The sequence below is a fragment of the Leptosomus discolor genome, chromosome 1, assembly GCF_034619465.1.
Source record: "Leptosomus discolor isolate bLepDis1 chromosome 1, bLepDis1.hap2, whole genome shotgun sequence".
Lineage (NCBI taxonomy): Eukaryota > Metazoa > Chordata > Aves > Leptosomiformes > Leptosomidae > Leptosomus > Leptosomus discolor.
In genome coordinates, this window is record NC_141391.1 from 107,739,459 (window position 1) to 107,767,221 (window position 27,763).

Here is a 27,763-nt window from a genome sequence, read left to right on the forward strand (position 1 = left end):
AATGATCTCATATTCAGCTTTCTCCAGTATTTAAAAAATGGCTATAAAGAAGATGGAGATTCATTTTTCACGAGGAATCACATGGAAGAGATGAGAGGTAATGGGTACAAGTTACTTCTGGGGCGATTCCAATTGGTCACAAGAGGAAAAATTTTCACAATGAGAACAAGCCGTTAGAATAATCTCCCCAAGGAAGTGGTGGATTCCCCAACATCGGACACTTAAGATTCAGCTGGGCAGGGTGCTGGACCACCTTGTTGAGACCATGATTTTGCCAAGAAAGATTAGACCAGATGATCCTTGTGGTCGCTTCCAGCCTGGTATTCTATGATTCTCTGATTCTTCCTTATCCACATGAGATGAGACATGCTTGCATTTTAGCAAAACAAGAACAACATGACTGAGGAGCTACATACTAAAAGTAATAGAAGTATAATTAAAAAATAAGAACACTGTCTGTGTTTTTTTAATTATCACCATGTTAATATTGCAGTTAGAGCAGTTCTTCAATCTTCTACAGAAAAAAATAAAGATATTCTTTATTCAACAAACATGTTGGATAAAATGCAGTCTGTGCCATAAAATGTTTTAAAATTGGTATTTAAAGTTTCATTCAGTTGAATTCAGTGAATGTAGATGATAAACGTAAAAATTATGCAAGTATGTCTCTTGATTGGACATCAAAAGTTATCACATTTAAGTAAATTTCAGACTATCTTACAACCCCCTCACCCCATTTTCTTCAATCCACCTTTTCCTTCTCTTTCTGTGTGCAAAACATTGCTGTATTATTCAACAATTATTCAATAATTTAATCACTGCCAGTTTTGTTCCCTATTCACCTAACTTGGTAGGAAAGCACAAGCCAAGGCTTTGGCACCCTAGGGCTAGAGGACCACAGTGCAAACGCAGGAGCATATTTTATAGCTCAAGAACATATACAGTATTTCAGAACATTTATTCAACATTCAGCAAAAACTCTCCCATGAGCAATACATATAGAGTTCTTTCATTGGCAAGAACAAAAGGAAACCATATAACTGCATTTATTCTCATTCCTTTTAACTTCCACAGAGTATGTCATCACACTAGTAGAAAGTGAATATAGGTTTTATTTTGGTTGTCAGTATTATTCAGTCGAACCAAAGTTCAGAGAATGCTACAGTTAACACGTCTGAACAGTTTAACCACATGTAGTTTGAATTAACAATGTAATGCTGTCCTACATAAAAATATATTTCAAGTTTTAACTTTACCAACATTTTTGAGCTTGTTTCTGTGATCTGCTGTCATCTGCAATTTCTGATATAAGAAATATATTTTAGGAACATTCCAAATATAAGTGAAAGGCTGCCTCTGCAAAACCTTTGAATCAAATGTAGTCTTTGTGGGATGAAAAGGTGACCTTTGAATTGAAATATTTAAGAAGGAGAAAAACTGCTTTGTTTTAATGCAAAACTATTAGAAAAAATATTACAGAAATACTGCTATGTTGCCCCAAAATGGAAACCACAGATCAGGAAAATGGTAGACAGAGCCTCATATAAACTGCCTCAATTCCAGGAAAGGTCAAATCAGAGACTAGACCAGACCAGACCATTCTTCTTCAGAAGACAAATAACAGAAGTACATAATTCCTTAACATACAACAGTTCCCTATAAACTGAGTGACTTACCATGTATCTAATTCCCGCAGTGGCATGATTGCTGTATAGGTTTGTCAACCGTTTCTTTAAGCAACAGCTATGATATGCAAACACCTGCAAGAAGACTATATTTTGCTATTTGATTATCCGGAGTAAAAATTCTGAATTTCTGAATTAGCCAGCCATAGAGATGGTATCTCATACTTTAACCAGCACAGAGAAATTCTGTAGTTTATGTAAGGAAATTAAGAAGAAAATACTTGTTCAAATACTGAAAGAGAATTATTTACAAAAAGCAAAAAAAAAAAAAAAAAAAGTTCTGTAGAAGCAGCTTGTAATATGTATGGTTAGGAATAACATTACACTGTTCCCTTTTGCTTTCACCATTCCATCTAATTACAGCTCTTCTTCCCACACTAACTTCCTTCATTGTCATACTGTAATATTTCTCTACTCAATTTATTTCTGTAAGAAACCATGAAAACGGGAAAACAAAATGGGAAAACAGGCTCAATTTGTAGTTACAGACTGCTTGATCTGTGTGAGGAAAAAATACAAGAAAAGAGAAAAACTGGAAAAAAACCATCGAAAGTGGGAAATAAAGAACTCTGAAGTATTCCGAATTTTTTATTTCAGATTTCTATAAGCTTCACTGCATTTTGAGAAATACTGGACAGAGTCCAAATATAGTCAAGAAGGGCTATGGGCAGCCATTATGATCACGACAAAATTGAAACCTCTAGTAGGGAATATGTATGAAAAAGTAGGCCTGATAAGATGAATTACCTTTCAGCATTTTAATTGCTTTTAAAAAATTATTTAAAATTTAGAAACTCCGTGTCTCTCTTATTACCTTGGAAAGTAGCGATTCCTTCCAAATCCAGAAAAGTCTAGAATTAATCTATCTCTAGGTTAATTTTCTGCTTACAAAAAGATTAGCCAGACAACACACATCTAGATATTTTAGACATTAAACATTGATTTACCTTGTCACCTTCAGAGAAAGTTATTCCATCCATGGCCCTTTTCCAAGTAATCTCTGGGATAGGTTCTCCTTCTGCTTCACAGATGAGGGTGGCTTTCCCATTCTCAAACGTGGTTTCATTTTTAAGTTGTATTATTTGAGGCTGTACTGTTAAAAATACAAATTACATTACTCATCCTGCACAAAAATCTTTTAAGTCACTTCTTTTTCTTAAAGCATGTTCATGATTTTTTTACTTAGGATTAACTAAAGGTTTAACGTTACCGTGAGAGCAATCAACTTTTCTGACTTCAAGTTGTGCAACAACCGTTTCTGTATATCTGATGACCTGGACTCCTGGCTCAGCATGGCTGACTACTCCCTCGCTGGGGTAGCGTGGGGTGAGGCCTGGCTGACAAGGCCCGTGCTGTGGTGGCTGTGTTTGTGTGCTTTGCTCCTGGCTTGCTGTCCCTTAGGGACCAGCCAGCCCTCACTACTCTCTGGCACTTCAGGAATGAAGCAAAGATTCAATGATTCCATGATGAATCTGCACCTGTGCAGGAATAACCAGGCACCAGTGCAGGCTAGGTGCTGACTGGCTGGAAAGCAGCTCTGCAGAGAGGGCCCAGGGGGTCCTGGTGGATGAGCCAGCTGATGATAAGCCAGCAATTCACCCTTGAGTAGAGAATGCTCCAGGGATCCCAGCCATGTGTATAAATACCTGATAGAGGTGAGCACAGATAGAGCCAGAATCTTCTCAATGGTGCCCAGTGACAGGACAAGAGGCAACGGGCAAGTTGGAACACAGGAAGAGGAAAAACCTTTTTTACTGAGAGGGTGACTAAAAAGCAGAACAAGCTGTCTAGGAGACTATGGAGTCTCCATCCTTGAAGATATTCCAAACCCAGCTAGACTTGGTCTCCGAGACACATGCTCTGGCTGACCCTGCTCTGAGCAGGGCCTTGGACTAGATGGTCTTCAGGAGGTCCCTTCTCACGTCAGGCATTCTGTTTCTATGAAAATCTGTGTTTGTCTTCAAATCCAAATTATTCAAAAGAAATCAAACAATTATTAATATTATCGGACTTTGATCTTTAGCAATATCTAACTGCCTTACACAAATTACTAAATTTAACAAAATCCCCTGATAACAAACATATTGTACTGGTGTTAACACTATTAAGAACTGAAGAGTCCTCTGATACAAAGCTATTAATCCTTACTTACCGAGTAAATTGGTAGTAAGATACATTTAAAAAAACACAAGATATTGTTTGCATTCTTCAATTCATTCCACTTTATAAGCACAAGTACAAAGCAGCTACAGCTCTCAATCTATACTGTACCTTGTCACTTTCATTTAGAGGACTTATCTGCACAATAGAATACAAGAGCTCTATTGTAGAACTATGCATAGAATATTACTTTCTTCCACAGCATTCAAGTATCTTCATAAAAAATGTTTTGGTCCTATATATTCACCCATATGTAGCCAATAATAAGTTCCTCTGAACCTATCCACTTTAGATATTGGATGCGTCACTCAACCCACTGGAAAACCTAGCACATAATCATGTAATAAGAGTATCATTCAATATGTTTACACCTAAATGCATTGAATTAAGTTTATACGAATGAATTAAATTTTGGCAGCTCTTAATATTGACTTTGTCAACATTAAGGACATTTTTTGAAAATAATGTATTTTCTATGCAGTTTTCTTGAGTTCTGCTTTTGAGGAAGCACTACTATAGTATATTCTAGACGAAGCAGAAAATAAACAGAGGTAACTTATTTCCTAATACAACACCTACCTCTATTTTATCCATTTTCACCACACCATTCTTGGTCTTACTTCTCATTCCTTATCTCCATACTCCTTCTGTTGCTTTTCTACTGTCTGTTCACCCTTGACTATTACAAATAATCTACTGTGTGTTTACTGCATAGAGATGAAAAACAAGTAACATTTTACCTAACAAAGCACTGAACTAATATCCTGCTTCATTAAGATCATTAAGATAATCTATGGTGAGTGATACGATGTGCAGAAAGAAATTACCCTGAGTGATCAGGGGCTCTTGAAATGTCAACTGGATTCAGTTTTACTGGATGCAGTAGAAGGGATTAAGCAAAGCATTACAGCAGGACATCAATTTGGCTGAGAAAAGCTAAAACTCTCCTCAGTGGTATGTCAGTTGAAAGAAGTACAAAAAAGAATTTGAGATAAAAGATAACTATGTTAACCTTCAAAATAACTTCAATTATTACTCCTACTTTCAGGATCATACAAATGCCTACGAAATATTTTACCTTGGTCCTCAGGTACTCTATTTCTATAGCCATGTCTCCTGGCTACAACATGATCTGTTCTTTCCTTTCTTTCCTTTGATATAATTCATGGAAACGAGGAAAGAGCTATGGCAGATATACCTCTCCCAAAAAAAAAAAAAAAAAAAAAAAAAAAAAGCACCATAGGTAGTACTTTCTGGCAGAAAGTTGCAAGGTTTAGAATTACATTATTTCTGTCATAATGAGAGGATTTCCCCATCTGGGTCACGTGACAAACAATATGATCTGCTCAAGATGATGCATGTTCTAAAACACATAACTACTACTCTTTAACTTTTAATCTTAGACTTATATTCTAAATTTATTTAAGGCCTTCTTCAAATGGATCACTTCAAGACTGTTTAGCCTGGAGAAGAGAAGGCTGAGGGGAGACCTTATCGCTCTCTACAGCTACCTGAAAGGAAGTTGTAGCGAGGCAGGGGTCGGTCTGTTCTCCCTAGTAACAAGCGATAGAACAAGGGGAAATGGCCTTAAGCTGCACCAGAGGAGGTTCAGGCTGGATATTGGGAAGAATTTCTTTACTGAAAGGGTTGTCAGGCATTGGAACAGGAGATGGTGAGTGGAGTCACGATCCCTAGAGGTGTTTAAGAGATGGGTAGATGTTGTACTTAGGGACATGGTTTAGTGGTGTTGGTAGAACTACGACAAAGGTTGGACTCGATGATCTTGAAGGTCTCTTCCAACTAAAACTGTTCTATGATTCTAAGACAAAAAGTTTTAAAGTAACATTTTAGATAAGAGCAGCTGACATTTAAAGGAATAAGCACTGATTAATCATCAAATAAGTCTAGCTGACAGCTATTACTAGGAAGAAGAAGAGCGCTTATGCCGGGGATACTATTTAATTGCTTCATTTTTGTAGGTCACAAGTTGTAACTTGCTATTGACTAGAAGTTTTTACACTGGCTACTTTTGTATGACATTTTGGACATTGGAAATTATTAAAATACTTTTGTGTACACATAAATAACAATATTTATTTGAGAATGCCAAGACTAGTATTGACTGAAATACTGAAACAGTTGTTTCCCCCATCCCTAATTCTTTAACTGTTCTTTCTAAATTGACAAGGTCATCATCAAACTGAATTGGTATTTGCTTGCTGTACTCTACCAAATATGAAATAAATGAAAATACATGGTCTTGGAATGTAAATCCAGGAAGCCTCCAAGTCTTCAGTCAAAAATATTGAAGTATTTCTATTATAATGCACTTTAAAAACTGTAAACTGAATGACCTGGCTGAAATGAAAGAAGACTTGAATATAGAAAGAAGTTATGCTTAAGCGTCATTAAAATTATTTTTTTGGAAGGTAAGGAACTGCTTATTACTAGACATGCATTTTTTAAATATTAAGAGAGTGATGCTGCCAATAAAGAAACAACATTTACTGGTTGGAAATTTTGTTCTCTGAGCAGAGAAGGTGTTCTCTAATACTTCCTCAATAAACAAGTTTCTTTCAGATTACTTCCTTGGTCTCTTCTGGATTTGTCTCTGACCAGGGCTGAGCTCATTTCTGTGTACCTACAGCCTCCCCAAAAAGCTTAAGAACAATCTGCAGTTTTAGATTTGTCATCAGTTGCTTACAACCGATTTCTTGGAAAAGGTACACGATTTATTGAATTCTCAGAGTTCTACACATATCTTTGACAAAAGAGTTCCATCAGACTTGGGAAGCAGCACATACATAAAGTTTGAGATAGTCCTGATTGTATCTCATCAAAAGAACTACTTTAAACAGCTTCTTCTTAATGAAAACATGGATTTACTGGTGAGAGGCTTAGTATATGTCTCTATTGCTGCCTGATAGGATCTCCTGTTTAATATAACACATGAGGAATCATACTCTTATGCTATCTTCCTGCACAGACACATTTGAATCAGGTAGTAAAACTGCAACCGCATCCTCCTGGAAACTGCTGGTACAATTTGAATTTAGTAAACAAGCTAGAGCCCAACAAGGAAATATCTAAGAAACAGATTCCTGAAACTTGATTCCTGACATACAAGGATTCACACACACACCAGTATGAAGTGTTGGTTTGATTTAGTACATGATAAACCTGAGTCTTCGTACCTGTTAAAATGGTATTACTACTTCACACTCAAAGTGATTCAAGATTTGTCTTCTGAGAGAACTGGCATCATTGCCTTTGTAGATTGTACCATTTTTATTTTAAAAAGTAAAGGTATTCCAAACAGGTAAGGTCATAAGAGGGAGGAAGAAGGAATACAGAAAATGTATGAACTTTTGACATTATATGTTTAATTGATGAATTCCGCTTTGTGAAGCTGCAGTTGGTGTACTTCATAATATCTAGGCTGAGCAGGCACAGATAGTTCCATACACAGATCCATGGGATCCCCTTCCTAGAGATATCAGTGAATTTAAATGAAGAGCTTCCATAGATGTATTGAATAGCATCTTAGGGAAAAAAAAAAAAACAACAAACACCCCCCCAAAAAACCCCAAACAGTAAAACGATACCAAACCACATATTAATCTACTTATTAAGCTCAAAGGAAAAATAATTAGGGGGGCTCCAGGCACCATAAATGTAAAAGGAATGCAGTCATTAAGCCTGAAAAAGTTCAGGCAACCTCACACCCCAATATCACTGCAGCACTTGAGTTCCAAGATGTATGGCTTTTGAGGGCCTAAATTAACCTAAATGTTTTGACCTTTAACATTTGGAACACATCTAACAGGGATAAGACAGGACAGGTCCATTACTTTTCCTCTCATCTGCCTGATGACAGATAATAAATTAATAACGGTACTAGTATTAATAGATTAACTAATGTATTACTTTAATGTATTAAATTAAATTAATATATTATTACATTAATAGTATTAATAAATTAATAATAACACTTTTCTCAATAACCAATAATAGTTACATTAAACACAGCTGCAAAAACCTTCCTGCTACACAAGATTCAGTTTCTACTTAAAAAGACATCTAGAAAAAATAATACGTACTTAAACTACAGAATAATTATAAAAGGTCTTTTGCAATGCTTCTTGAGGTATTTTTCCCTCATTTGACTTTCATGAAATCAATTGTCAGAAACTACTGAAATGCCAGTGAAATATTTTTATAAATTCAGACTACTCTCTCATTAATTATGTAGGTAAAACACTTAAACCCTAGAGAACTTCAAATTAACTTATGCTAGAATTCCTTCCAACTTTTTACCAATTCTGATTAAAGAAAAAAATAATTCTCTTTCTAGAAATAAAAATTATTAGACATAGAATTGTCTCTTTCTATGGGACATGTACAGAAGAGAGAAAACTTGTTGAAATCCTCAACTGTTTATGCATCATCAAACAGCAGAATCAAGCATTTGAGTGATTAAGGATTGGAAATGAGTAACTGAAGAACAAACATAATGAAGATACAAAAATTGTCCTCAGAATATAAGCACTACTTTTATAAAGTACAAATATGTCTTTTATTAAAGCTAATTTTGTTTCATTTAGCCTGATTAGATTTTTTTATTATAAGATAAATGAACACTACTGCCATCACTTTGGGGAAGGAATGATGAAGAAATGAATGTTTAGGTCTGAGAAAGTAAGATTATGTAGGAAGATTGTAAGGTATTGAATTTGCTTGACTGCTCTTAAATCCACTGCTTGTTATTATGGAAATTTGTGTTGGGGTACCCATAGCTGTAAAAATGTGGCATTTTATGATTTGAAATGCTAATTCACATGTATCTAAACACACACATGCATATATATATATATGTATGACTAATTATATCACAATATAAATGAAAGAAAACAATGAAACTGAATAGTATGGGTCAAAAGGTGACATAAAAGAAAGAGACATAAATTGGGTGAAAGAGATATAAAAAGTTAGCTACCAAACAGAGACAAATACTAAAGATATTTTTAAAGACTTCAAGGAAGAACACCTATGGTTTCAAGCTGTTCAGAAGGACTAAACATAAATGAATTTGTATCAAAAACCTTAGGACTTGTACTAATCATTAATACGTATGAGATCTTCTAGGTAGTAAAGGGTAATGATACAGAGAGAACTATAGCAGATAACAAGATGACAGACAGAGGTTACCAAAACATGGTTAGTAAGAAATCCTCTAAGGGAAACAGGGCTTTCTTTACTCTTCTATCTGTTATTAGACAGAACAGATAAAAAGCACTAATAAAGCTGAAGAATTGGGGAGAGCAGGGTGTATGCCTATTGGTTTCTATACATGTGTTAGTGCCGCAGAAAAACTGTCAGAGTAAGAATTTTATACCAGGACAAAATAGCTTTTTTAACACTGGTACTGGAAAAAAAAATTGTTTAACAAAAAAATCTAGGTCATGCATGGAAACTAAACATATGCAGCTGTTAGATGGCACTAAGATGGTTATGTCCATTCAAAAGTGCAGAATACTCGGAATTTTAAATGCTGAATACTATAACATTACTGTTATTTTAATTGCATTATGGTTACATTACTGTTAATACAAGTTTCAACCTTGCCAGAGCCCTGTTGTAGTACAAATCATAGTCATTGCCCCAAGGAGTTTGAATTGTAAATTAAAATTAAAAATAGCAGATATGTGAGACAAGGAAGCTAATGGAGTAGGAAAGAATAACGTAATTTAATAGGTCATTTTAACACAAACTGGCTGTTTGCGTACTACTTAGCTGCAATAATCAGCCATCTGCCTTGCCATTTGCAGACTGCAGTTTTTTGAATACATTTAAGGGGAAGAAAAGTATAAGTTGTTGGCTGTATATATGACTGGGAGTTTAACCTGTGCAAAAGAGACAAAAGAAAAAGTAAAGTTCTTTGGAGGAGAAAATATAACTTTCCTTCACATTTTCATAGTTGAAGTAGAGGTGAACTTTATAAAGGCAACATTAGACTAAAATTACATTGAGGTTTAGAGATTACAAAAAAGGTAAGATGCTTAATATATGATACTATTCCCTGAAGTTAAGCTAACAGCACAGAGATTATTATAATCTAATTAACATATATCCAATAGTAAAGCACACAGGAAAAATAACTCTAAATACACATACTCAGTGTTGTGCTCTAAATTACCTATAACACTCAGGAAAGAGACCTGGGAGACACTGCAGACAGTTCTGTGGGAACACCAGTTCAGTACTTGGGGAGACCCAGAGAGGCAAACAAAATGTGAGAGAAGGCAATGAGATCAAAGCAGAAGCCGCACTGTACTGCTGAACAGCCAGGTTCCCCCCATGATGTGAATCCTGCATGCCATTCCTGCCTTGCCATATCACAAACAGGGGATTATAACCGGAAAGGTACAGGAATGTGTCGTTCAGTGACTCATAATGGTTTCCACAGGAGAAACTAAACAGACCGCAAACTCACAGCTTAGAAAATAAATGAACTAATGAGATTGAAAACTACATTTATAATGTAAACAACATATGGAATTATTCTTCACTTTTATCTTAAAATGAGAATTATCAGTCAAAGAAATTAATAGGCTCCAGACTTAAACATAAGAAATAATTTTTCATGCTAGGAAGAAATTTTTTAAGGAATTTAGGAGTTTAGGATGTCACGGAAACAAAAAGGATATGTAAGTTAAAAATGGATTAAACAAACTCATGGTATCTATTAAATCATTTGGATTTAGCTTCCCAGGGAGTCCCCAGAACAGTGGTTGTTACAAGATGGAAGAATGTATACAGGAAATACACACTCTTAGTCTGGTGCCTCCCTTTCCCTGTTGCTTGAATTAAAATGTTACCTTGCCCTAGGCAAAAACTAAGTAAATTGCACCCATACGTAAAATTACACGAACAACACACAAAATTATTTCTAGCTGAAACTTCCGTAAACTCATATGAAAACTGGCAAACTGGCAAGTCTTTTTTATTTCTTTTTTTTTTCTTTTTTTTTTTTTTTTTTCCGATTTTGGAAATACAATTGAATGAAATGTTTAGGTTTTCCACAAAAATCTTTAAGATGCTGTACATTTTGAGGTTGGGATGAAATTTAAAATTCTATTTCATCTTCTTTCCTTTGAACAGTAATTGAAAGTAACTTTCAAGTACCTCAGCACAACAAAGTTGCCTACTGTTAGGCAACCCATCTGGAGTACAGGGCACTGGGGACAGCACGGCATGGAGGGCTATGAAGAATTTCTCAAACAGGAAAGACAGTGGAATGCACAGACACAGATAACTTGTTCACCTGACACCATGACTTCAGCTTCAGGCTCCCAGATCCAAAATGACAGTATTATCCAACCCAACAGCTTAGCTCTTCCAGTAAAAGTTATCATATTACCCTCTCCTGTTAGAAGTTTTTCACTTTTTATAAATTACTATTAGTTTTAACTGGGACTTAAAATTTAATTTCGCATGGTACTCAATACGTACTTTAGCTGTTCAAATATAAATGGTCTTTCCCTCCAGTACGAGTTACAGTTAATGTAAAAACCCCAACACATTACTTTTTTGTCTACTTTTCATAAGTAAGCTACAGCCTTGATCAGGCACAATGATTCAGAGGGAGGTTTTCTGCATTCTCACAGATGCCTACTCTTACTAGGTTGTAGCTATATAAGCCTTCAAAGAAATTACCAGTTCAATGTAAAGGAGAGAATCACGGACATCGACTGGGTGGTAAAGCATAGAAAAAGAAATAGTTTTCATGTTACTATTTTTATTCTTTGAAACTCAGATCAGACAATATTTTTGTGACTAAATCTGCAATCATGCTCTTAAAAATAAAAATCAAGAAAGAAAAACAAATTAAAAAAATTAGGAACACCTCTGCATATAAAAACAGTACTGCTTAGAAGTCCAAATAACTTGGGTTTTCCCGTTTCAGAATTTTCCCCTCATTTTCCTCTTATTTTTTTTTGCAGCAGACAACTTTTAAAGGAAAAGCAGAGTGAATTAACAATTTAATACTCCATTGTACTGTATTCGAATAGTAGAAAAGCAAATGCCGAAGACATCCTTTTCAAAATTAAATTCACGTGTAAAGGTTAAAGTAGCCAACAGGGAGGAAAAAGCTGTAAAATTATACAGAGTGCGGTTTGTTGCATCAGTAGACACCTTACAGGTGTCTTGTTCCACTGAAAATTGTGAAATCACTTCAGTTCCCTACTGTTTACATTTAAAAAGGAAGAATGCAACATACTATGCAGTACTTACCAAAAACTTGAAGGAAAGTCTGTTTTTTATCATTTCCTGCTTTGTTTTTAGCATTACAGATATAAGGACCTGCATCAGTATTTTTTATATCTCTTATTGTTAGTTCTGTATTGCTTCCTCTCAGCATAAATTTTTCATTTTCTTCAATAAGTTTGCCATTCCTAAAAAAATAAGAATGACGTACAAATCAACCAGTAGGTTCCAAACTCTGAAATAATGTGCTATGGAAGCATCAATATATCGAAAATAATCTTTGAGGGAAGAGATCGCTACTTATTATGCTAGCCTCAAAAATGCATTAACTCGCATGGCATAAATTGGCAGTATGTGTAGAAGTGAGTTCATTTTAGCATGACAAAAATTGTCCTCCAGGATCACAGTAGGGTTTTTTTCACAATAATGTGCATATTCTAGACACAAGCAAGGCATTCTGAACTGTGTTTTGATGTTCAAGAGCCCAGCTTCACCATTTTAGCGTCAGGTTCTAAAGCATGTGTGTATTAAAAATATTATAATATCTTTATTCTTAAAAGTTCAATATTGACTTAATGCTAGAAAAATGCTTGTGAATAGAACTCTAACATATGGCTTACACTCAAGGAAGGATAGAAGGAAATTGGTTAGACAAATACATATTTGTATGTCAGAAACTTTTAAAACAGTATTTTCTAAATGTAACTGTTGCAGTTCAAATGAGTAAAAATGTACCAACTTATAAAAAATATTTTTAATTACATACACGTACAGCCTATTGGCACAGAAAGAACCCTTCCAAATTTCCTCTCAGTTGTTGTTGGCTAGCCACAACTTAGTAAGCAGGCATGTCTCCAGATGTTAGAATGAGTTCTGACCAGATGGTACAGAAATAATAAAACCTGTGAACAATTCTAAGGGCTGATGGAGGCTTGACTGACCCTTTTGAAGACCTTGGCATACACAGTTATCAAAACAGCTTCTTTTTCAAGAGCAAAATTTTAACTTTTTTTAGTTCTTCTCATCTATCTAGTTTGCTTTAGGCTTCTTTTGATTTTATATTTGTTGAATCATCAACAGCCCCTTCTCATAAGCACCTACATAAAAATCACTTGTTATTCATAAGTATTGATAATACTGCTGACAATGCCGATGTCTTGAAAACAAATTATTTGTAAAATGAAACCAATATGCATTACTAAAATATTCTATTCTATTCAATATGCCTAGCTTAGGACATCTAGATTTGTTTCAAGATTTGAGAAACAATGATTTTCACTTTCTTCTCGCATAATGCCAATAACATGTATTTCATATTTTCTAAAATAATATTTTCCCTAAAAGCAAGAATACTGCTTCTTTCTTGGGAACATTAATACCTGTTAATAGGATTCCCCTGGCATATATAACTTGCATTTTCGTAACATTTTTGTAAATAACTCTATTCGACTTAGCTGTCCACTTTAAGACGTTATTGCGATATTTGTTCACCTCCTTTTCGAAGAAAATCATAGAAATTCTTTTGCAGAACAGAAAATGTGCGATTTTCCACATAGGTAGATTCACAATAAACAAATAAACAAACAAATAGTGATTTCTCTTAGGAGACAAAAGTCTACATTCAAGGTCAGAAGTAGTTTCCAAATGCATGTTATCACAAACATCAAGTATATCTATGACAATTTCTAAGCAGAAATGAGATTATGAGCATTCCCGTGGACCTTCTAGCAAACAGAGATTCAGAATGATGTTGATATTGGAGAACAAGAAAACATGAATAACACTTTAAAAACGTATTATTTCTTTTGTCAGATAATACTAAGTCCTGTCAGTAAAGATAAGGGGATTGATCCACCTAAATTTTACTAGTGTAAATTATCTCCACAGATGTAAACAATCATCATGTTTTCAGTAGGACTATTGACAGGAGTAAACACTTCCAGTTCATGACGTCTACATTTGGATCTTTACCTTTCAGTCCTGGCTAATTTAATTCTATTAGTATATAGCTTCTCCGAAGGTCATGCTTTACACTAACGTAATAGCGGCTTCATTGGAAGTATCAGTGACATGGTGAAAGAACTAGATTCTCTTGGTCCATGAAATATCAACAAAGTATATATGCATATAAAACAGAGTAGCAACTAAACCTTCCTGACCTTTCTTCTTGACTAGGTATTTCAGACTGACTAACTTGTAAGTGAACCAAAGCATTTTGTTTTTGAGAAAGATTGACACAAATGTTGCCTCCATTTTAATTTGACAAAATCTTAAACATGGTCAGCACCTGGAAATGAAAAGGGTCAACAAATAAAGTAAAGCTTAAGCTTTACCACATTAGCTACTGTCTTAAAAAGCTGAAAGCTTGAAACTACTGTTTTGTTTAGCTTCTTGCTTACAGTCAACAAGATGGATATATAAGCCACTTCAACAGTACTGTCACTTGATTTTAAAAATTTAGCCAGTTTTCATGTCCTGCCTGAAGCTGAACTGTTAAATCAGTTCATTCGAAACCAGAAAGGAAATAACAAAAAAAGAAAATTAAGGTAATTTATTTTTTAATTGACTAAGATATCAATGGATTGTAAGGAAAGTAAGACTACATAATGATAGATCTAAATTATGCAGGCCTTGCTAAAGAAACTTCACTAGAGTGAATGAGAGAATAATTGATGTCAGAGCCCATTTTAAAAGGCAACAAAGACATGAGAACACTGAACTGAGTATAAAACAGGTCCTTAATCTTGATGAACCATCTCAACAGGTATGGATATACTCTCTATACCATGTAATGAAAATCCTCCAGCAGAACAGAGTAGAAATCATTCCCACCCTTTTTATGAGAGTATTTCCTTAGCTCTCCAGAATGCTCAGTATACTTTTGTGTTCTACAAGGAAACATTATTCTCTGTTATAATAGTTTGCATCTCTCTAGAATTTTTTCCTTAGCATAGCTATGTATTCAGAAAACAGACTTCCATTAAGTCACATTATTACACACACTTCTTTTACAAATGGCTAACCTGAGGCAAATTAAATGAAATGACTGAATCCACATAGATAAACAGTATAGTTGGGAATAAAACTGAACACGATTCACATAACTTGCTGCAACTAAAGGTTATAATCCTTCCAAAAATCAGCATTAACACTTAATCATATTCAAGGTGTGATTCCACTTGTTTATTAAAAGAGAAACACATAAAACTGGGGTTTATATCAACTTACATCTAACATCAAAAAGTACGCTAAACAGGACGAAAAAGGGAATATGACAGCTTGGTCATTAATTCTGATAAATGGATTCAATTAGGTTCTCAATGGATGACAAGCATATTAGTATTAGATAAATCAGTTTTGATAGACTTTTGTATCACTGACAATGCTTTCTAGATTTTTCTCAAAATGAAGAAGGATTATGTTGATCTAGTTTTCCTATGCTCTGTAATTTCTAAAGAAAAATAATCTGAAATATACTAGAAAACTAAGGTCTTTATCTTGACATATCTGCTAGATAAATCCAAGGACAAGCAGAAGATATTAGCTGATCCTGAATCCTTTTAACTGGCTACCTATATGTGAGTGAAAAGGGAACTGAACAGTTCAGGACAGATTTCAGAAATTTGATGCAGAAATTTAGTACTGTGATACAATTTCGAATCAAGGTTGCTTCCTCTAGAAAATATAATTTCACTCCTCCCATCTTTTTTTTTTTCCTGTTTGCACATCAATAATAATATCCTGTCATAGTGACCAGGGGCCTCTTCCACCTACCACTTTACAACCTCTCACTGTCAGCAAATAAAAAAGCAAGAGTATTTTCTACTGCCAAGAATTTATAGCCTAATAAGACAAAATGAAAAGAGAATGAAAGGAACAAAAAAAACCCCAACAACAAAAAACAAAAGGGAAGGGGCGTACATAAACCAATATTCCTCACTATGAGATAGCTCCTGAAATAGGAACAGAAGAGAAGCTTCCACATTTAAGATTCAGTATCCAGTACACAAGCCTGTGAAGCTTTTATAAAATCTTTACAAAAGTTATTTAATGAATGGTTTAAAAAAGTCAGTTGCCTCAGGGGCTGGAAAATCACAGGAAAATCCTCCAGTGGGCTTTGACATGATAAGCATCTCTCCAAGACACTTAGACTGTGTACATACTGTAATATTTATAAAATATTGAAAAAAACACCACAACTGTAAACAGATATCCACAAACTCTGGAAATTTATGTATTCTTTCTTAACAATATAAAACATTAAGGCAATTTAGGATACCAGCTTTCAAAAAACTCTTAAGAATTTTGGCCAGATAAGACTGTAAAAAATTACTTCAAAGTCATTAAATAATTACAACATTCAAACTTAGTTTGAATTAAGTATCAGTTCTTTAATTTGGGTTGTGCGTATTTTGTTTTTCTTTCTTCTCTTCTTCACAAAGTTCTGAATTCTAAGCCACATAAGGGAATTATCTTTGCATTCTAATTCTTTAAATCTCCTCATATTCAAATTGCACAAGAGAAAAATTTAAATCCACATTTGACTCATGGCATGTTAAGATAAAAGTGTCAGTCAAAGGAAGCTAACATTTAAAATGAATCTAACATTGTTCAAAGATTCTAAAGGAGATTAAGAATTGATGGAAATCCCTTCTATGTCCATTTTTAAAACGCAGTGACCTTTTAATACACCTGAAATAATATAAGTAGATGCAAATTATTCAGGTCTAAAATAGAAATGTGCACTAGTACGAGGTATCTGAAATACTTTATATCCCAGGACTGATCTATATCTTTGTTAAAACTGAAAGAATATAGAATATATGGATATTCAAAGTTTTACAAATGTTATATGGTAAGTGTTCCCAAATGACATAGCTATATTATGTCTGTGTCATTGGTATCATCAAAAAACACACATGAACTTTAAAAGCAGTTCCATTTTCAAAACATATTACATCTTAAAAATTACATAAAATACCCTTGAAACATTCCCATATCCTAGAGGTGTTTAAACCCATACTTCCTTCTGAAACTCATTGAAATGGAAAGTTAGGGTTAGAATCTATTTTTACAGATGGGGAAAATGTTCTCTTTGTTACCAGTATTGCTGATCCGTATTGGATATTCATTGCATAACTGCATATATTTTTACTTGATGCATTCATGTGCAAAAGTTGTGACATTTTTGAGGTATGGACTCATTGCTTCAGCTTTATTTCTTTCTGCTCAAATACGAAGAACTCATGTCAATATGGTATTTTAGTTACTTTTTACACTTATCTCTCTTGCTGGCAACCTGAGTGCAACTGAATTTGTGTGATTTCATTCACTTAATGCTGAATCTAGCTTTAGATGTTAAAACAGAAACAGACAGTAAATGCTATTAAAATTCAGTAAAGAAATTAAGGTTAATGGACTGTGATAGAAAATCGTGACACATTAAAACAATGTGCTCTGATGTGCGGACCTCAGTTGAACTTACCTGTACCAACTGATTTCAGGTGGAGGTGATCCAGTGGCTCTGCAGAACAAAGTTATTGCCTCTCCTCTATCTGCAGTGGCATTAAAGGATTTCTGTAGCAAAGTAATTGCAGGGGGAACTGAAAAATAAAACATTATGTCCTATTAATGGAAAAATAAGTTATTTTATGTGTTTCTGGAGAAATTTAAGGCACAGGATAGCATCCTTTGCTGATTTTTGAATTTTTATGGTTACACTTAGGGATCAAGTTACAATATGAATCACTGTTGCTAGTATTTCTTTTCTTTACTTAAACACAAATTTTTAATACCAGGACATTTATATCCTCTTTTTTTTTTTTCACTAGAATAAACTTTTAAAAAGTCTTTTTCAGCAGTTCTTCAATTTTTGTACAGAACATTTTAAAGTGACTGAAGCTATACCTATCATGTATAAGTGTGTAGTAGTCTTGATTGTGAAAATTTAATTATTTTTACTGAACTCCTGCATATTTCCTGGGCACGAGTATCACCAGCTTCAAAAGGTGAAATGTGATAGAACCCAATGGATACAAACTATTTTTGGAAAAAAATTTGTTAATTCCAAAAATTGCAACTGTGTTTTGAGAGCAGCAAATATTGTCTGTTCTTTATGGGATTAAGTTATCACTAAAATTGTACCAGTTCGCAGAGAACCTCTGCCCAACAGAAAAAATAACACTAACATTTAAGACAGAACAACTCACAGGCGAATACTTAACATCTCTGTTCATACGGTAATTTGAGGACAGCTGTCCTAAATCTGTTTCCTATCAAGCAAATAAATAAAACAAATGCCAGTAGATTGGAAGGAAGAGGATACGTGGAAAAGAAGGAATGTCAGGGAAAACGAGAGGAAAGGGAAAAGAAGATTAGTTTCGCAAAATACAGGTCTCTGCTAGTGAGAACATCCTGTCACCAGAATGACTCAGTTATTCTTTTTAGCTTTAACTTTCACTAGAGGAAAGAAGAAGAAGGGCAACCCCAATGAATTTGCTTTTGGCTTCCCATTGCACTTCCACAGGTTTTTCTCACAAACTGTTTAGAGTTAACTTATGGTTTGCACCAAATATTTTAGCTTTAATATTCTACTTCAGAAGCCTTTCCAGCTTCTGAACCTCAAATATATCAAATTATTAAAAAATAATGTATCAGAATTATCGATGATCAGTAAGTTAATGTTATATACTTTTCATACTTTTTATTGGTGTGCTGAAATCTGTGTTTCACAGATCACTTCTTTCCTATCTGAAACTGCATGGGCCATTAGCTTACAAAACCCTTCTGTTGTGCAATAGCATCTTCCACAAAAAAATGTCACTTAGAAAGTGTTTAATACATTTTAGCCATTTTACAGTGCATTCTAATGTCTAGACCTGAAAATATACTCAGTAACATATGGGGCTGAAACAATTCTTTGCCAGAAGTAGCAGGTTCTTTGCTGCTCACTATGAAGAACTATAGAACTATGATCCAGTTCAGCATATTACTTAAGTGCTTCAGTCTTCCAAGAGGTACTTCAGTGACAATGAAATGAAATATTATTTTTCTTTTCAGAAATCAAATGTTAGTCTTTCTCATTGTTCTTTCTGGGAAGAGATCTGTTTATCTTTGATGCTGTTCTTCTATGTGCGTAGGATGGAACTAAAGTGTCAACCTAAAAGATGAAAAGCAAAATGAAACTATACTAGCAAGTCTCTTGCATTTCACACTTAAAGAAAAGTGGTAAAATCCATTCACTTTTAAGTGAAAACAATTCTTCTTCACTTATGTCAGTGAGATTAGGATGTCTATCCTATTTATGGAACTTTCCAGACAGTGAAGAAAACTTCAAGAAATAAATCTAATAAGCCTATTGGGGCAGGAGACAAAAAGAAACAGAGGCAAAAGAACAAAAAAGAAGGTATTTTTGTTTTCAGAAGGACTTTTATTCTTTTTATAAAATCCTGCCATATAGACCTTACTGTAAATATTGTAAATATGGGTAAAGAAGAAATGCTGTAAAAATTTCAGTATTACAAGTAGAAAAAAGATTCCTAAACATCAGATTTCAAAGACATAATTCATCTCAGATGTATTTCAATTTATTACCTATTATAACCCACCAAATATTTCCATACATTAGAAACTGAATGTTATATATCAAACTTTATTCCAAGATTTTCTTTTAACTACTTTTGAGTAAATTTGCATTCTGTTCATATGTAATCTTTAAAGCATTTTATAAAGAAAAATAGCCACCATAATGAATGGCCAGCTAAAACTAAAGTTTTGCAATAGTTTGCATAGTTTGCAATCTGATATTTTAGGTTAAACACAGTCTCTCTCTCAGCTCAACTGCATATAAATATCAGATAGAAACGAAAGGTGTTCAGAATGTAGGTTCATATCTATGTATATAAATAGCAGGAGAAGAAAATCTCATTCAGCATTTTAAATGCTATCAGACACGCTGCTGGAACTGTACATAGCCAGGAGTTGAGGTAACGCAGCACCACAATGCACAGAGAGGAAAGCAATTTGTTGGGGGCCGGGAGGGGGCTTCACAGTGCATAGGGCACGTACTGTTATATTCTGTCACATTATGTAGGATAATCATCCATTTGCTTGCCACTATCTGTATACTACCTACAACAATCTAAAGAATTCTGTTTCAAAGATTGCTCCCTGACTATATAGATTAAATAAACCTGTGCCAGAACCTGCTCTTTCTCCTGAAATTAACTGAGAATTCAACTTACATAATGACTTCCGTAAACTGGGGTTTGCCGAGAAGGACCAGTGAAGGGTAAAGCATTTAAAACTCAGAACCTAATAGGCATGATGGAAGTAGTTTCATTGAAAAACTGACATTAAACAGAATGCATAGATAAAAAATGCCCTTTATGAACTGTGTCCTTTCCAGACAATATGTGAAGAGATACTTATTTTTCAACAAGTCAGCCCTGATTTTAAGAAAGAGGTTGAGCTAAATGCTCCATCTTGTCTTAATTCATTCATATTCCCTCTTACAGGTTTATTATAAACTAATAAAATGTATAATGCCACTTTTCAGATAATTCATTGTATATTTTACTCCTCATAAAAATGGAGTGTTAAAAATCTGTAAGTAATACTGTTAATCTTAAAACGTATCTGTGACTTTTGGGACAGCTAATAAAATATCTTAATGCAGTGAAAGTGAATAACTATGAAAAGTCCAGTGTGTTTTTTCAACAGTAAACGACAAAACACTGAAAAATACAGGGTGAACTGAACTGCTATACATTATCATCTGAAACTCAAGTCTTGCAATGATTGTCAATGTTCTATGAATGATTAAAAACAATAATCCAGGTTTTACATATTTATATTCACTGTTACTATGAAATGCAATGAATTATATTTACATAACATAGCAGGTTTTTTTCAATATTAAGCAATTACATTTACAGGAAAGCAATACTAAACAGACATGATAACTACATTAACCAGTTTAATCAGGGTTGTTTTTTATTTAGAAGATGATATATTTTAAAATAGGCTATGATAATGAAGTAAAGCAAAAAGTCAATTCAACAACTTTTACTCCTTACCATTCACAATAACAATTATGTCCCGAAAGTCAATTTCTCCTCTGGCTTCCACTCTTCCTTCACATCTGTATACTCCTTCATCACTTTTATTGATATTAAGAATTTGGAGATTATTGTTTGCTAATACTGCAAATCGATCTAGAAAGGCAAGTAAGAGATTAAGCGATGTTAGTAAATCAAGTCAACACGAGGAACGCTAAGTTAAATGAGTAATATTTATGTACTTTCTCTGTAAAATCAGAATGCTTATTAACAAAACATTTGTCAATTTAAAAGTAAAATGTCAGCAAATAAATTTGTTTTTTCCCCACTCCAAAATCCATTGCTGTTTCCTAAAATTCAATACGGATTTTCCATCCATAACTTCCTACTTATTCTGAGGTGTCATCAAATGTAAGTTAAATTTATAAATTATTGCAAAATGAGTACAATATTCATGAACACCTACACAGAACATAAAAAAGATTAAAGAGACGGAAAAAAGATTGCGCAATTTGTAATAAAATAAGAAAATGCTTCTTCCCTCTCTATCTAGATTAAACAACTCTGCCTATTTTACAGCACTATGCTTAATCATTTCTCAGCTTGCTTGCTCTCCTTCCCTCCTCCTCTTCCTTTGCTCATTCACTATGAAAATTAGGACTAAAGTTGAGCCCAAGGAAGGAGGGGTGGGGGGGAAGTGTTTTAGGATTTAGTTTTATTTCTCATTACTCTTCTCTGAATTGATTAGTAGTAAATTACTTTTTTTTCCTCAAGTTGAGTCTGTTTTGCCTGTGACAGTAAATGCTGAGTGATCTCCCTGTCCTTACCTCAACTCACGAGCCTGTTGTTATATTTTCTCTCCCCTGTCCAATTGAGTAGGGGAGTGATAGAGAAGCTTTGGTGTGCACCTGGTGTTTAGTCAGGGTCAGCTGGCCCTGTTGAGGAGAGTACGTAAGAGAGGGGCTAGGTGGGTGCCAGGAAGCTGGCCAATGTCAACCCACCATAACTGGTCAATATTAATGGAATCTCTTGAGAAGAACTACTTCTTGCAGTTCACTGTATGTGGTTTTTGAAGAACCTGTGTACTTGTTATTGAGCTGTCTTTCTCACTCACTTTGAACCAGTGTCATCCTTTCAGTATTGAAGGAGGATGAGATTTACTAGCTTTCAGCTTTAATTAGCAACCAAGTGTCATTTTTCACTTTGCTTTCCTTTTTGATTCTGCTGGATTCTCAAAAGTATGCTAGATTTCTCACAACACAACACTGATATTCCAAAACAGTGATAAACAACACTCGGTAGAAAAGCTTTTATGTAGTTATACAGATAAGAGTCTATGCATAAAACACATGTACATACATATTTACAAACAAAACAGCTTTTTATGCCGTGTGAGGTCTGATTGATCACCAAGAACTCTATCAGAAAATGAAGGGAGAAATGAAAAAAGAAAATTTAATTATGCTTCACCTGATGGAGGTTTACAGGACATCAATATCCTCAACACATTTACGCTAATTATGTCTAGTTTATTAAAGTCATGCTTGAACATCAATGCCATTTCACACACTACCACATACAAATTACATCATTTTTTTTTTCCCTGTACCTACATAATTCTCAGAGCACTGTGCTTCAAAATGTTTTAAGCATTGGTAATTTTTTTTTGATTAATATAAATATTTAATGTGCAAGATGAACAAGAGGACTGGAGATCATCTTTATTTCTTAAAAATGCTGAAAAAGTGAGGGTTCATTTAGAAACAGGAAACAGATAATGGTAGATGTTGTCTGGATGTCTTTTCAACTTTCATTTCATAATAGATATAGCAGGAGATACTGTCACAAGTAAACTAGGTACAACAGAAGTTACTCAGTGTTTTAGCTTACTACGAACTAAAACCCAGAAAGAATAATTAGTTACTTCTTTTTTAATAGACACTATTTAAAATACGGCAGACAAATTTGATGTTCCTCAACCTTAAATTACACAAATAGGTTACAGGTACTGATCCTTCACTGAAGATTCTGAAGCTGGAAATGTAATATGAAACTGAGCCTTTTTATTTCACAAGGCACGAAAAAAATTTCTTAACTGTAAGACTCTGGATATACCCTTTTTCCATTTGCATTATAAGCCCATATAGACATAGCCGAAACTCACAAAGTTCACGATGTCCTATTTTTACATGATTTAAAACGTTGCTTTCTCCCAAGTATGACTGAATTCTTAATTGGATACTACTCTAGATCAGAACATAAGGAAAGTATTCTGCTATTTAAATTAAAACTGCTTTCTATCATTGCATCTTTTCACATTGTAAGCATTGTAAAGGAAAATGCTTAAAAAGACAAGTTCACGCATTGAAATTAAACTCAAAAATTTCAAAATGCATGATTTGGACAGGAAACGTTGCTTTATTTCCTTTATTCCTGTCAATATAGTATTTGTTCAGTGTCATTCCTTTGCACGCACAGTGAAGTTTATCTGTGTAGGTTTTAAAATGTGTTCAACTTCTGCATACATGGTAGCCCAGGAAGAGTTCCTGCAAAGGAGCTTCCAGCAATCTTTTGGGCATTTGGACCCTCATGTTACATCTAGACAAAATTCCCAGTAGGAAAAAATAATACATGAAGAAAACATTGCATACGGATTCTCTATAGACCATGGAACATGGTTAAATTCTGCTTAAGCTGATGGGCTAATCAAAATCCTCCACTATAATGTGATTAGTCTTCTTTCACAGTAATAATTTAATGTTAATTATAATGTATAACTTAAAGAGTTACCAAAATACTAACTGTCAGCAATAGTTGTGACTTCCTCATTCCGATACAACCAGCTGACAATGGGAGCAGGTGAACTAGTAACACGGCAAACAACTTCTGCATCTTCTCCCTGCCTGAACTCTTGTGGAGATACTATGTCTCGGAAAGTGAGCTTTTCTGAAAAGGAAGAAAACAGAATATAGTAAGTGTCTTCCAGTTCACTTAGCATTAAAATTATGTGACACCAAATCAGATAAAGATGACTACTAAGCCTTCTCATTGTGATAATAGAGAATTATTTCCATAATATAATCTTCCCAGATAAAGCTCAAATGGTCCTGGCCATATGACTTCCATTCTGTAGAAATGATTTTACAATAATTTTGCATTATGAAAAACTTTTTTTATTTACGTAAACTGAGCATGTTTTATAAATATATTTTTCATGGTTTTCAATGTTCCAGAGCCCAGTTTTGAAACTATTATTTTAGAAAATTATGTATTCAGGTTAATAGACTATTTTATTCTCTTGTGTGTTTTATACCTTATGATCATATTGAATTTAAACCTCACATTTTTATTCCATCAAAACTTTCATCAAAACCACTAAAATTATTTGGAAAAGTCTTATTAAAAAGGTGGAACTTTAGCCTCACTGACTGTGAAAAACATCAGCTGAGTGAAACATAAAATCTTAAAAGCCAGTAGGAAACTATACAGAAAAACTTACTCTTTTTAAGTCATAAGAATTTTGTAGCATGTTTTTGAGGAAATAAGATTTTTTTAGGCCTGAAAAGGCTTTTAATTTTTTCAATCCCAAATAACCATATTTGATATTTAATTTTATCAGTGGGTTGAATAAGTTCAGTATTATTAGATTTTAGAAATCCAAAATGGCATTAATCCATGATCTCATACAAGATCTAATGCAGAAACCAATTGACCGACAAAAAATTCTGGAAGAATTTCTTGCACACAGAAGGAACAAACTGACTATGTTCTCTAGGATCAAAGACTGCCAATTATGTTTCAGAGGACACTTTGAAGAACATAAGTCAGAGATGCAACACCACCTCCACCTTTTTGTATTGATAGGAGGTGCAGGCTCAAATAATCCACACAGTGTCAAAAGCAGAGGGAGCACACTTTCGTTATATACATCTCTCATATACTTTTACAAGTACAAGTATTTGTACAACATTTTTGAAGTATTTCACCATACGTAAGTCAGAAGAAAAACTCTCACAGGCATCAGTGAGTACTGAACCACACCGTAGGAGTACGTGTATCCTGCTTTTTCCCTACAATATATCACAAACACGAACAATTAAAATTTTACATGTCAGTTCCCACAAACCTTCACATTTTTTGTGTAGGTCTTTGGGTTTATCTAACCTCCGAATTATTAAAATTACCACATGCAAACACTTTGAAAGATTATTTCAACCTTGCTCAGCTGTCTGCTAATGAAGTGACTGGCTATTTTAAGCATATTAATGAATCCAAAAAACTTGAAATCCTTTCAAATGCCAGCTTTCAAGCCATCACGTAATCACTTGTAATGTCTATCACCATTTTAATGCTGCTTGTATCAATAGATTTCTTTTTTTTAAATTGTATGTCTTGTTATCTGAGATATCTGTACCTTTCAGGAACAGTGATTTATGATTCTACTCTATATTTTCTGTCTCATTGCAATTCCTTAGTGCTCTGTCCATCCACAAACAATTTTTTTATGAATATTAAAAATTATTCTTTAATAAAATTAAATAATATCTCAGATGGAAGGCTGCCAGCATATGTTCCATCTTTTCACCAACAAAGACCTTTATATATTCACTGTGTACTTGTTTAATATATTGGGTTTAGGTATTTTTGATTGATCTAAAAAATATAGTACAATGTAAAGATATTTAACTAAATTGAAAAAAAAACCCAAAAAACCAACAACAAACTCTTAGAGAATCTCATACCACAATAGAATATATTTTCTTTTCAAATATACTCCTCAATTAGTTGTTTGCAATTGAAATACATTTTGGTTGCTTATCACATTAAGCTTCAATGCTTTGCAGCAAAATCCCATCATAAGGCCAAGAATAGGAAGAGAGTGACATAAAAATTACTAATTCAGCCTAAACTCCACTTTTTAAATATCATATATTGCACTTCCTGCACTTTTATTTATGCACGTGTTTGTAATGGGTTGTAGACGTATTTGTAATAAGAATTAGGTTGGCATAACTTTTTCTCATACTTCCTCTTTTCCATGAGGGGCATAGAGTGCACTCTCATAAGGTGGCATTCTAAGATACACGGGAATAGTGATCTATAATATTACATAGTGGCAATCCATTTCATCTAAGTCTTCGTCATAATATCTATTAACTAAACTGCAGGAGATGTAATTATTTTGAAGATAAGGTTCAGAGCCTGGGAAGATATGTTGATAGGCTTTACTTTCTCAATAGCAGTGTCTTTTAAAACATAGTCTTTCATTTGTTAATTGATAATATTTTACTTACGATAAATTTCCAAAACAACGGTAGCTTCCTGAGTTTGTCCTTTAGCGTCTGTTGCTTGACACCGATAAATACCAGCATCTTCTATATCTGCATTATAAATGGTTAGACGTGACCGAACGCCTTCTTTCTGAACAACCACTCTTTGACTAGAAACAATCTTCTCTCCTTGTGGATTGTACCAATCTATGTTTTCAGGCTCACCAATGGCTACAAACAAAAACAAAAAACAATCCAACATTAGAAGTTCAGGTAGATATCATGCAACATGTATGCCTGTCCAACGCACAATATCTATGCAGTGTTACAGAATTGCTAAATTATGAGAGGTGTGAGAAAGAGCAGAAAGACAAGCAAGGCAAAACTGCAGACAGATGTATGATTGTTGAGACAAGATAACTAGTAACTCAAGGATTCAGGACAGAAAAAAAATAAACACGGAAAGGTATAATGTCTTAAAGGAAAGAAACAGGCTGTTCAGCAGACACTGATCAAAAGGTCAAGTCATCAGTCAGTTCTGTTGTCAGTGCAGTCAGGCCATGTGTCATTGTCAATGGAAGATGGCAAGTCAGCAACATCAAGGATTCACATCTGGCAGCTGCAAATGCAAGCTTCTCCTTCTGCATGACATACACCTCCCGAGAAAAGACTTTTTGGGTGTCTCGGGTTGGAAAGCCTAGTAGCTTATTTAACTCCTTAGTTTAGACAAGCAAAAATATTTTAACTAATGAAGCATCCTAACGCATATAAACTACCTATACTGATATAGAGAATTCAAATTGAGTGATTCAGAGTCTGAAATTAATAGTTTCTAGACTGGAAACGTGAAGCCAGTGAAAATCTACTATTTAGCACAAGTCGATGTGAGTATCTAAAAACATGCTAATTTAAGTTAATATTGTGAATCAATTAATTCAGCTTCAAATTATGTAGAAGGTTCAAAACATAACAAAATACATACATACAAGTAAAATTAATACATACCTGTGCATGTGAAGAACTTGGATTCACCCACACTGAGCTCAACTTTGTTAAGTGAAATTGTGACTTGAAGTAGAGCTGAAAAATATAAAGAAGTTTGTGAATACATTTTGGCATTTATCAGTTTAAATTTTATATTTTCAGTTTTGTATTTTCTCATTCTGTACTACAGAACCTGTTCAACAAATATGAGAAGTTTCAGCTAAGCATAGTATCTTTTGAACCGGAATATATATAGAAGTGGAGAAAACAATCAAGAAAAGATGTTACACAAATGATAACAACCTCACATCCTAAAACTGAGGACAAACTTGAAGAA

The 27,763-nt window shown here is 34.1% G+C and overlaps 1 protein-coding gene across 1 annotated transcript in view; it reads right to left on the reverse strand.

Annotated features, from left to right (window-relative positions):
* The window catches only part of NCAM2 (neural cell adhesion molecule 2), a 140,692-nt gene extending 113,139 nt beyond the window's left edge, over positions 1-27,553 (reverse strand). The window contains exons 1-7 of the mRNA XM_086482338.1: positions 27,448-27,553; positions 26,467-26,673; positions 23,975-24,118; positions 21,191-21,328; positions 17,599-17,716; positions 12,141-12,301; positions 2,633-2,778 (exon numbers count right to left, since the gene is read on the reverse strand). Of these exons, the coding sequence (XP_086338464.1) occupies positions 2,633-2,778; positions 12,141-12,301; positions 17,599-17,716; positions 21,191-21,328; positions 23,975-24,118; positions 26,467-26,673; positions 27,448-27,553 (1,020 nt within the window). The remainder of the gene's footprint in view (positions 1-2,632; positions 2,779-12,140; positions 12,302-17,598; positions 17,717-21,190; positions 21,329-23,974; positions 24,119-26,466; positions 26,674-27,447) is intronic.
* Between the last annotated feature and the right edge of the window lie 210 nt (positions 27,554-27,763).